General features: G+C 45.7%; 1 protein-coding gene across 3 annotated transcripts in view; it reads left to right on the top strand.

Moving 5' to 3' along the window:
• The window catches only part of fcho1 (FCH and mu domain containing endocytic adaptor 1), a 76365-nt gene that overhangs the window by 19745 nt on the left and 44120 nt on the right, over nt 1-12500 (top strand). For all 3 annotated transcript variants that reach the window (XM_042111527.1, XM_042111526.1, XM_042111525.1), the window contains 4 exons: nt 2691-2765; nt 7014-7155; nt 7437-7589; nt 10406-10510. In XM_042111527.1, the coding sequence (XP_041967461.1) occupies nt 2691-2765; nt 7014-7155; nt 7437-7589; nt 10406-10510 (475 nt within the window). The remainder of the gene's footprint in view (nt 1-2690; nt 2766-7013; nt 7156-7436; nt 7590-10405; nt 10511-12500) is intronic.

The raw sequence follows: 12500 nt of genomic DNA, 5'->3' as shown, positions 1-12500 counted from the left end.
GTTGTGTGTAGTTCTACTGCATAAAGTTTAGCAAATAAATTAGTTTGTTTCACAGAAATGGCCTACTGTCACACTGCATGGTAGGCTACAACCAAAAGCGCACATTTTGTAAATAAGCGGGTCGGGTATAGCTTTGTCTTAATTAATCGCGCTAATCACTCGCGGTCCGAGTTGTGGTCGGGTTGATTTAAATATCGGGCGAGTTCGGGCCACTTGTGACCAGACCCGCGAGACACACACGCGTGCACACATGAGCACAGGGACGTGCCTGAGACATACACACATACGCATGGTAACATGCACACACCAGGGATTAAAGTGAATTTTTTTTTTAAATAAATCGTTTGACTGAACTTTTTTCAGGCCATAAGTCATACGTTGTTCATATCTACCTATAGAGATAGCACCCCTTTTGCGGTCGCGACCTATTGGTTTTTAATGTACAAAAAGATGCAAACAGCAAAGTAAAGGGAGTATTCGCCTTATTCACACGGCGGCCATTGTTTAAACCAAAACGAGGCTACAGGGTACACTTACTATATAATTAATGCCACCTACAGGTGAATGCATAGAACATAACAATCCTATGGTTTGTGTACCCTGTAGCCTCGTTTTAGCCGCCAATGGCCACCATGTGAATAAGGCGAATTGAGAGTGTTCTTGATTGAGATTGAGTTTTCCTGATGAACAAAAATATATTTTAGTACGATCCCTGACCATTGCTGATTAGCCATTGCTGTTCTTTTCTACTTCAGCAATATTGTAGAAAGGCTTTAACACACTCTTATTTAATTACTTCAGGCCAAAAGTGTTTAAAGGGGAGATTTTTTTTCTTGTTAATATGCAATTCAACACCAAGTAAAATCTATAAAATCAAGTTGGCAAGACTTCCCATTTCCTCATCAAAGTAACGAATCAGAACATTCTAGATATTGTTCATATTTCCATTTGTTGCCTCATCCGCATTTAATGAAAACATGGTAATTTTGAGTTTTACAGACAACTCAGTTTTTCAATGAGCAGCAATACTGTGTGTGCTCATGCAGTAGGTCTGCGCATTTAATAATGACAATCTGGAGACGGCGCTTTTGTCTTCAGCAACAGATTGTATAAGGTTGACAAGAGGTTGCGATATGGTGAAGGACGGGTCGTGTTGCGCTATGAAAGAACATGCGTAGCCTACTTTCTAAACGTAAAAACAGTCAGCCATAGATGAACGTAGCCTACCTCTGTCGTGGTGGCTAGTTGCACCAGGTAGGGAAGATGTCCTGAAGTGCACGAACTTTAACCTTATGGCGGTCTTCTGATTGGTGGCGTGCTAAAACGTTTTCCTATTGCATCCATAAACAATTTTCTTGCAGCGAACCGCGCAAAAGCAAACCCCTGGCACTTCAATTTCTTTACACCATGGCTTGTTAGTTCTCCTCCGTTTCAGCTGCCCATCTCCATTTATTTTTTGACACCTGCCTTCCTTTAGCAACAACGCATCCATGACAGCTAGTGGCCTTGCCAAATAGACGCACACAAATCATGACGCTAATATGCGAGGTTCTGGTAGGCCTACCTGGTTATGGTTTTGTGCTATAAATTAATAATATTTTATAGCAAAGTTTTAAGTTGACTATTTTAATTGCATGATTATTTTTTGTCAACATACACTCACAACCTACTGTCGTTAAAAGTGAGGCCTAAGCAAAATAGGCTACAAGGCTGTCTGTGCGTCACAAACACGACTGACCCCCCTTACTCGACAGTTCGCGATGATAACAATATTATTATTATTTTATGTTAACACGCTCAGTCAAAACCTTCCGTCGCAAATTGTAAAAAACATTGTTGTCAAAACAGACGGGATAATAAATTGTATAGGCTACGGTTTATATTGCGTCGCTTTACACGTAATGTTAGTTGCATTGATTTAAAAACTGTAACAATAATAGTAGCCTACATCGGGTGGCATAGCAGGCTATCTGTTCAAGTCATAGGTGACACCCAAAATGAATGACCTCCCCTGACAAGAGTTCGCGATAGTAAGAAATTGTCTACATTGATGCACGGAAAGAACACAGCCTACGCTTCTTCTCATATCCAAAAAAGTTAAACGGATTGGCCAACCTCATCAGCTGTCGATTGTGTCACTATAATCCAACTTTTAGACCGTTATAGTCCTCCATACGTGTTCTTTTTTTTTTAAGCAAACGCTCGAGACAAGTGTGTAGCTACAACATAAACAAAGCGAAACTCATGGCTGACGTAGGCTATCTTCTTGAGCGGTCACTGATTGAGACACAGAAAGTTCTCAAGAAAACTATTAGTTCTTTAAACATTTACCTAATATTTGTAGTTGCCTTAAAAAAGGAAAAGCAAACCCTACTATTTTTTTTCTCATCGGATCTGCATCGATCTCAAATATGACATTTCTAAAATCAAATTGACGGAAATCCGTCCTACGACAGAGAACTTTAATCCTTGACACACACATACACACACTCACACGTGCACATATGAGCATAGGGTCATACCCGAGAGACACGCATAGACGCACGCACACGCACACGCGCTCACTCACACATGTGCACACATGAGCATGGGGACATGCCACACACAGTATGAGGAATATTCTGATGGGCAGCTTTTGGCTTTATTGTGCTGAACTTGTAAAATAAACGTGTGTGTGTGTGTCATGACAGGGCTGCCATCGAGGAGACCTACTCGAAGTCCATGAGCAAGCTGGCTAAGATGGCCAGCAGTGGAAGTCCCCTGGGGTGAGTAGCATGCTAACACACTCACACACACTCACACTCACATACACGCACACTCTCACACACACGCACACTCTCACGCACACTCTCACACACACACACACACACTCACACACACACACACACTCTTGGATTAGGGGTAGTTGGCCAGTGACTTTAGTGTCGTGGTGGATTCAAACAGCTTTGAATTGGGAAATGTTTAATTTGGGGGGTCATGTCATGGGGGAGTAATGTAACAGAAACCTGTGTGTGTGTGTGGGGAGGGGGCGGGTATATCTTATTTTTGGTCTGCGTGCTCTCTTGGCTCTGTAAGCTAGTGCAGAGGTGTGTGTGTGGTAAATGAGCTGCTCAGTAGAGCTGGCGTGTGTGTGGTGCCACCTTGAACAGGACTTAAGACAGGAAGCTGACAGGAGGGTGAAGAGTTCCGGGGGAAAGTGTGTGTGTGTGTGCGCGCACAGTGTGGTCAGAGGTCACATGCTGCGGTCCGCACTCTTCCTCGGTCACCCTCCTTCTCTCTTCCTGTCTGCTGCTGCAGCCTGTCTCCACGGCCCAAACATCCTCCGCTCGTGTGTGTGTGTGTGTGTGTGTTTGTCTGCCTGTCTGTGTGTGTGTGTGTGTTTGTCTGCCTGTGTGTGTGTGTCTGTGTGTGTGTCAGCTCAGATCTCCTCACTGCTGGCCAGTCCACCTGTTTCACCACTGACTGATGGACGAGAGAGACGCTGCTCTGTGTGTGTGTGTGAGAGAGAGAGAGAGAGAGACGCTGCTGTGTGTGTGTGTGTGTGTGAGAGAGAGAGAGACGCTGCTCTTGTGTGTTTTATTCTCCAGGGTCTCTTTCTACAAAGTTCTCTGTTCGAGATGTTGGAGAGCTGCACTCATGTTGTAATACATTCAGATCATAATCCCAAATTTAAGATGTCTTAAAGTTCATTTTTCACTTGTTATTTGACATTGTTAGATCTGCTGTCAATATGTCAAACGCTAAAGATTCCCATTTACACTCTTCTTCATTTTATTTTTGGGGTCTATTGGAATAGATTTACATTAAATGCATTCAGTGCTCCAAAAAAGTATTTCTCATACTGTATATTTCTGTCCAGACTACATCAAACTTAGTAGTAGTGTTTTAAAAAAAAAAACAAATACAGAAACATGTTGCTACTTATGGGTTTTCAGGTCTGAAGAGGTTTGAATTCTTCGATCTTTAGAAGGATTAACTCATTGAGTGCCAAATGCGTTGAGTGCCAAAATAGTAATATCACGTTTTTAGCTTTTTTTTTTTTTTATTACGAAACTAGACACTCTAACACACCTTATATGTGATTTTGGGAACTAAAGTCTAAATTTTGGGATTTAAAGTCTCACCTTTCAAACGAGCCATTGTATGTGTTCATATCTATAACACAGAATATTCTGTGGCTGTACAAAAATCATCAACAATGGTCTAGATTGCTGGCACTCTAGGACAAAGCTTCGGAAAACAGCTTGGCATTCAATGAGTTAAGGATCGTGACATCAATTTGGACCAATGACACCAACATGTACCAACTGAATAGGGCTTGATCACTGCTGAACTACAGAGAGGTGCTCCAGGCTGTGTGTGTGTGTGTGTGTGTGTCTGGTGGGGATATCGGCTCCATTTAGAGAGCACACTCACAGCTCTATAACACGCTATAGGGAAATGAAAAGCCATGTACATACTAAACGCTCTATAACACGCTATACGGAAATGAAAAGCTCTATAACACGCTGTAGGGAAATGAAAAGCTCTATAACACGCTATACGGAAATGAAAAGCTCTATAACACGCTGTAGGGAAATGGAAAACAGAAAAGTATAAAAGAGCCAGTTTAAGCCCCTGCTGAGGAGGATTGAAACCTTGACTGACATGAAAGTTCATACATTTGCATTAGGCTCTCAGAATAAGTGTGTGTGTGAAAGAGAAGCCTGTAAGCTCAGCAGCTGGTGGGTTTGTGTAATCATTAGACCCACAGACGTCAGCCTCCCTCATCATCTCGCCCTCATCAAACCTTTATGAACGCTGGCCCTGCACACAGGAGGAGCAGGCCTGCAGGGGGTGTGTGTGTGTGTGTGTGTGTGTGTGCGCGTGCGTGTGTGTGTGTGTGTGCGCATGTGTGTGTGTGTGCGCATGTGTGTGTGTGTGCGCGGGTATCGGGGAACCGATGCAGGTGCAATTTAAAGACCACACAGCTGAAATGAAACTGCAGCTGTGTATAAGATATTGTGTTTCATAACCGTCTAGAAAACATGAGGAAACACAAGCACTTCCCTTAGTATCAGTGGGTTTGATCTGTAAGAAGGGTGAGTGTGTCTATATGTATCAGTGGGTTTCATCTGTAGGGGGGGTGAGTGGTTGCCTGATCTTGCTGTTGGAGGTGCAAACAAACGCTGCATCGCCATTGAGATCACCTAGTAAGGAGCTGGCTCAAGGGTTATAAAAGTATTTTGTTGTGTTTAGTTGTATAATGAAAGCACAGTTTTTATAGCTATCCATGTGTGTTTACTTCTGGCTTCTTGGCTATCAATTTAGTAACTATAAAGGGCTATTTGACGCAGTCTAGATTTATTTGATGTTAATCACTCAAATGATTTATTTTTATTGTCTATCCAAAGTAAAGTGCAAAAATCCGATTTTGTTTGCACCTCCAAGTGGTCAGTGACTTAAGTTTGTGTGAAAGAATTGACTCAAGGTCACAAGGTCAGTTCAGAAGGAACACGCTGACTTTTTACCCCATCGTACCTTAAAGGAGCACACTGACGTTTTGGTACTTTAGCTTATTCACCATATTCCCCAGAGTTAGCGAAGTCGATACATACCCTTCTCATCTCCGTGCCATTGGGAGATGTAGGCTATTGGAATCGGCCACTTCGAGGTACTGGTGCTTAGCTAGACTAGCGGTGTGTGCTTAACTAGGCTAGAAGTGGATGCGTCAGACCGATTAACTACACACATGGAGATGAGAAGGGTGTGCATGGATTTGGCTAACTCTGGGGAATACGCTAAAGTCTCAAAAAGTCAGCGTGTTCTTTTAATTTCTCTCCGGTCTGTGACCGGTCCTTGCATATTAAACAGCTGAGAGAAGGTCTTCCTCTCCCTCTAGTGAGCAGGTGAAGGTCTAGTGAGCAGGTGAAGGTCTAGTGCTCTAGTGAGGAGGTGATGGAGGTGTGGAGTCTCCTCCTCCTTAGGCTGCTCTGGAGTCTCCTCCTCCTTAGGCTGCTCTGGAGTCCTCAGGCTGCTCTGGAGTCTCCTCCTCCTTAGGCTGCTCTGGAGTCTCCTCCTCCTCCGGCTGCTCTGGAGTCTCCTCCTCCTCCGGCTGCTCTGGAGTCTCCTCCTCCTTAGGCTGCTCTGGAGTCCTCAGGCTGCTCTGGAGTCTCCTCCTCCTTAGGCTGCTCTGGAGTCTCCTCCTCCTTAGGCTGCTCTGGAGTCTCCTCCTCCTCCGGCTGCTCTGGAGTCTCCTCCTCCTCCGGCTGCTCTGGAGTCTCCTCCTCCTCCGGCTGCTCTGGAGTCCTCAGGCTGCTCTGGAGTCTCCTCCTCCTTAGGCTGCTCTGGAGTCTCCTCCTCCTTAGGCTGCTCTGGAGTCCTCAGGCTGCTCTGGAGTCTCCTCCTCCTTAGGCTGCTCTGGAGTCTCCTCCTCCTCCGGCTGCTCTGGAGTCTCCTCCTCCTCCGGCTGCTCTGGAGTCTCCTCCTCCTCCGGCTGCTCTGGAGTCTCCTCCTCCTCCGGCTGCTCTGGAGTCTCCTCCTCCTTAGGCTGCTCTGGAGTCCTCAGGCTGCTCTGGAGTCTCCTCCTCCTTAGGCTGCTCTGGAGTCTCCTCCTCCTCCGGCTGCTCTGGAGTCTCCTCCTCCTCCGGCTGCTCTGGAGTCTCCTCCTCCTTAGGCTGCTCTGGAGTCTCCTCCTCCTTAGGCTGCTCTGGAGTCTCCTCCTCCTTAGGCTGCTCTGGAGTCTCCTCCTCCTCCGGCTGCTCTGGAGTCTCCTCCTCCTCCGGCTGCTCTGGAGTCTCCTCCTCCTCCGGCTGCTCTGGAGTCCTCAGGCTGCTCTGGAGTCCCCTGGGTGGGCGAGTGGGCTGCTGTCGTGTTCTTTATGTCCATCTCACCTCATGATTGTGCTTCGGTTTTCTACTCTGCTCTGTTTCTCTCTATTTAGATCTTAAATCTCTATTTCCATATCACATCATCTCAATATTTCAATCCAAATGGCCTTCTCTCTCTCTCTCTCTCTCTCTCTCTCTCTGCAGTACGTTTGCCCCTCTGTGGGATGTGTTTCGAGTGTCGTCTGATAAGTTGGCTCTGTGCCACCTAGAGCTAATGAGGAAGATGAATGACCTCATCCGGGACATCAACAAGTACGGAGACGAGCAGGTCAAAATCCACCGCAAGGTACCCCCACCGCCCGCCAGTCCCAAACTCCCCACACTGCAGACAGCGCCCATCTGGGTTGTAGATGCTCATGTCTGTGTTCTGGATCTACTCCTGATAGTCCCTGTCTGTTTTCTGGATTACAGATAGCCCTCACACTCTTTCCTTCTCTGTCTGTCAGTCTAGTCTAGTCTCTGTCACTCCTAAAGTGAGCATCCTAGAGCACAAGCCATTGTGTGTGTGTTGTTGTGTGTGGTTGCTTGTATTAATGTGTGTGTGTGTGTGTGTCTGTCTAACTCCAGACTAAAGAGGAAGTAGTGGGCACGTTGGAGGCGGTCCAGGCACTGCAGGTGCAGAGTGGTCAGCTACAGAAGGCCAGAGAGGCCCATCACGCACGCTACCTGGAGATGGACCGACTACGCAAGGAGAGTGCACCGCAGAAAGAGCTGGAGAAGGTCTGTGTGTGTGTGTGTGTGTGTGTGTGTGTGTGTGTGTGTGTGTGTGTGTGTCTGCACATCTGTCTATCTGTGTCAGTCTGTATCTTTGTGTGTACTTGCAAAAATGTGTGTGAATGGTGTATTTCTGTGTACCGTATTTTCCGGACTATAAATCGCACCGGAGTATAAGTCGCACCAGTCAAAAAATGTGTCATGAAGAGGGAAAAAAACATATATATATATATATATATATATATATATATATGTGTTGCACCTAAGTCGCAGGACCAGCCAAACTATGAAAAAAAGTGTGACTTATAGTCCGGAAAATACGGTATGTGTGTGCGGTGTATTATGTAAGCAGCTTAGTTGTCTAGTTTGATTCTTCATGCATAATCTGAATGCAAAAATAGCACAAAAATACAAAAAACACTTTAACCTCAATCTTAAAGGATAATTCCGGTGTGATATTGACCTAAAGTGTATTGAAACATGATACCGAGTGTGAACGTATGTCTCATAGCCCATCTCGGCTTGTCCCCTGCACTCCAAAATCTGGCGCTAGTTAGCCGATGCTACCAACAGCTTTTTCAATAGTGGTGCTTTGGCATCGGGCTAGCCATGCAAATAAATCACTGGTTTACACCCATTTACGAGGCTCAATGTATCTCCACACTTCATTGGTAGACTTCCGAGGGCCCTGACATTTAAAACGAGACATTGAGAACTTTGAAAAAGCACTGGTAGTTTACTTACAAGACGATTTATACAGACAGTATCTTCACGAAGTTTAGCGTTTGCAGCCATCTTGAATTTAGTCACGATAAGTCGAGCAACGAGTAAGAATGAACAGGTATGATAAGGGATCAGATTCCAAAAATAATTCAGTGGAAATGCATGGATTCCAGTTGCTGCTACTGGAAGAAACTGGAATCCATGCATTTCCACTGAATTATTTTTGGAATCTGATCCCTTATCATACCTGTTCATTCTTACTCGTTGCTTGACTTATCGTGACTAAATTCAAGATGGCTGCAAACGTTAAACTTCGTGAAGATACTGTCTGTATAAATCGTCTTGTAAGTAAACTACCAGTGCTTTTTCAAAGTTCTCAATGTCTCGTTTTAAATGTCAGGGCCCTCGGAAGTCTACCAATGAAGTGTGGAGATACATTGAGCCTCGTAAATGGGTGTAAAACAGTGATTTATTTGCATGGCTAGCCCGATGCCGAAGCACCACTACTGAAAAAGCTGTTGGTAGCATCGGCTAACTAGCGCCAGATTTTGGAGTGCTGGGGACAAGTCGAGATGGGCTATGAGACATACGTTCACACTCGGTATCCTGTTTCAATACACTTTAGGTCAATATCACACCGGAATTCTCCTTTAAATATAAATGTTAGTTAACAGTGTCAATAGATAGTTTGTTTATAATTTGAGCATCTGTAGATGGTCTAAAGGGGACGTTAGTAAAGCCGTGGCCTGAGTTAGCACTTCGTGTGTGTGTGTGTGTGAGAGAGAGAGAGAGAGAGAGAGGGAGGAGGTAGGGGCTGCCGTGGCCTGGGTTAGCACTTCGTGTGTGTGTGTGTGAGAGAGAGAGAGAGGGAGGAGGTAGGGGCTGCCGTGGCCTGGGTTAGCACTTCGTATGTGTGTGTGTGTGTGTGTGAGAGAGAGGGAGGAAGTAGGGGCTGCCGTGGCCTGGGTTGGCGCTTCGGACTTGTAACCGGAGGGTTGCCGGTTCGAACCCCGACCAGTAGGAAGCGGCTGAAGTGCCCTTGAGCAAGGCACCTAATGGCCACTACATACTCGATGCACCCGACCGGTAGCGCGACAATGTGACATCAAAATGACGTAGATCTCTCTGGCGCGCCAGGGTTTTGGCCGGGTAGCACACGGTAGCGCACCACTCTATTTTCTATCTGAGCGCGACAAACCGGAAACCGGAAGATGGACTAGTTTGAGGGGAAGCGAAAGTTGCAGTGTTTTGTTACAGTCGTGAATTTTTAATAGTTTGCTGGATAAGTTAACAAAGTTACCAGCGAGAGTTGCAACACATGGAATTAAGAGGAAAGAATAGAAACGATTTATTTTCAAACAAAGGATATCTACTAAGGCCTGAACAAAATCTCTTTCCACTTCAGGAAATTACACAAACTCAGCCAGCTGCTAGCTAGCTAGCCAGCTAACTAAACTGTTAAAATTATAAAAGTTCCCTTGGGGTGACTAAAGTATCTATCTATATATCCATCTATCTATCTATCTATCTATCTATCTATCTACCTGTGCACACACCTTGGAAACTAGATGATAATGATGATGGTACTTCAGACTTTGGTTGCTGCTATTCACAATTACCATCACAGAGGCTAGCTAGTATTTCTTACTGCAGCTTCTTCTACTGTGTAAGCGTTAGCCTTTTCACAACAGCGACACCTCTGTTCAGGAGAATATTGCAACTAGTGCGCAACCACCACGCGCGAGTATAAATGGTTACGGCGCTTCTGTGACAATGCAGAGACCAAATTTCCCTCACGGGATCAAAAGAGTGTATATATACTTATACTTATACTTAAAGGGTTAGGGTTAGTAAAGGGTTAGTAACAATAATGACAAAGTTTAATCTAATCTAAAGGGTTAGAGTTAGTGAAGGAGGACCCAAGGGCTCTACAGTCATATTGATTTCCTTTTAGTGAGGCTGATAGTGAAAGCCTCCATGGTAAAGTTCAGTGACTCACTCTCTCTCTCTCTCTCTCTCTCTCATGCTCTCTCTCTCTCTCTCTGTCTCATGCTCTCTCTCTGTCTGTCTGCTCTCCTGCTGTTCTGTTCTGTGTACAGGCGGAGCAGAAGTCAAAGAAGGCAGCGGAGGTGTTTGCCGGTGCGATTGAGAAGTTCAACCGCGTGGGTGGCGACTTTGAGCAGAAGATGTGTGACTCCGCGCAGGTCAGTTCCTCGGGGTCTGGTGCTATCCCACGATGCACTGCTCCTTCGCTCATGTGTGCACTGTTCCCAGGAGGCGTCTGAGAAGAAAACGGTGCACTCATTCACCTAACTTCCCCCCCCCAACACTGCGGGCTCTCCAGAGACAGTCTCCTAGGAAACGCTGAATAGACTGTGACATCATAATTATGAGTTCCATGAGCATGTCTGACGTCCTGTGTGGGTGGCTAGCAGACTGCATCACTGTGTGTGCGCATGCGGGGGTGTGTGTGTGTGTGTGTGTGTGTGTGTGTGGCACCTAGGCTCTCCCAAACTCTGCCACACACACAAACGCACAGAGAAAGGATAGTTGCCGGAGTTGCTCAGTGTTAGAGCAGAGGCGTAGCTGATGAGTTTTTAATAGTGGAAGCCTTGAGGCTGACTCATGTTTCAAGGTCTCCAGTTGTGCCTGAAAAACATCTTTCAGCATCTTCATGTTTCACACCCAAAACGCTTTTAGCAAAAGCCATCTCTCACTTGTGTCCTAAGGCCAGTGTTAATACTGTGTGAAGGCCAGTGCTAATACTGGTTACAGTGTGAAGGCCAGTGCTAATACAGTGTGAAGGCCAGTGCTAATACAGTGTGAAGGCCAGTGCTAATACAGTGTGAAGACCAGTGCTAATACAGTGTGAAGGCCAGTGCTAATACTGGTTACAGTGTGAAGGCCAGTGCTAATACAGTGTGAAGGCCAGTGCTAATACAGTGTGAAGGCCAGTGCTAATACAGTGTGAAGGCCAGTGCTAATACTGGTTACAGTGTGAAGGCCAGTGCTAATACTGGTTACAGTGTGAAGGCCAGTGCTAATACTGCACGTCTGCCAGTAGGTCAGGGTCCACTAGAGTCCCAATTTCACCTGACTCTGTATGGTCGTCCAGGTACAATAATGTCTGCATAGACGTCCAGGTACAATAAGGTGTGTGTGTGTGTGTGTGTGTATGATTCTGAATGGACGTCCAGGTACAATAAGGTATTCTGTGTTTGTGTGTGTATGACTGTGTATGGATGTCCAGGTACAAAAAGGTTTTTCTTTTGTGATGCCACTACACTACAAGGGCACAGACTCCAAATAGACTAGAAAGTGTAGTAAGAACAGCGAGGCGTCTATATGGTGTCCACCCCTGTACATCCACGTATCCACATCTATATGGTGTCCACCCCTATACATCCACATATCCACGTCTATATGGTGTCCACCCCTATACATCCACATATCCACGTCTATATGGTGTCCACCCCTATACATCCACATATCCACGTCTATATGGTGTCCACCCCTATACATCCACATATCCACGTCTATATGGTGTCCACGTCTATACATCCACATATCCACGTCTATATGGTGTCCACCCCTATACATCCACATATCCACGTCTATATGGTGTCCACGTCTATACATCCACATATCCACGTCTATATGGTGTCCACGTCTATACATCCACATATCCACGTCTATATGGTGTCCACGTCTATATGGTGTCCACCCCTGTACATCCACATATTCACGTCTATATGGTGTCCACCCCTATACATCCACATATCCACGTCTATATGGTGTCCACGTCTATACATCCACATATCCACGTCTATATGGTGTCCACGTCTATATGGTGTCCACCCCTGTACATCCACGTGTCCACGTCTATATGGTGTCCACCCCTGTACATCCACGTGTCCACGTCTATATGGTGTCCACCCCTGTACATCCACGTGTCCACGTCTATATGGTGTCCACGTCTATACATCCACGTCTATATGGTGTCCACGTCTATACATCCACGTCTATATGGTGTCCACGTCTATATGGTGTCCACGTCTATATGGTGTCCACGTCTATATGGTGTCCACGTATCCACGTCTGTCCGTGTGCACGTCTGTCTGAACACGTTCTCTAGACAGCTGTTGAAGCTACTCTTGTGTGATCCCTCTTAGGTGTAATTTATGCTGTTTTCAT

This window comes from Alosa sapidissima, chromosome 12 (genome assembly GCF_018492685.1).
Source record: "Alosa sapidissima isolate fAloSap1 chromosome 12, fAloSap1.pri, whole genome shotgun sequence".
Classification (NCBI taxonomy): Eukaryota; Metazoa; Chordata; class Actinopteri; order Clupeiformes; family Clupeidae; genus Alosa; species Alosa sapidissima.
The sequence above is the reverse complement of the archived record's forward strand: the minus strand, read 5'-3'. Positions and strand labels throughout refer to the sequence as shown.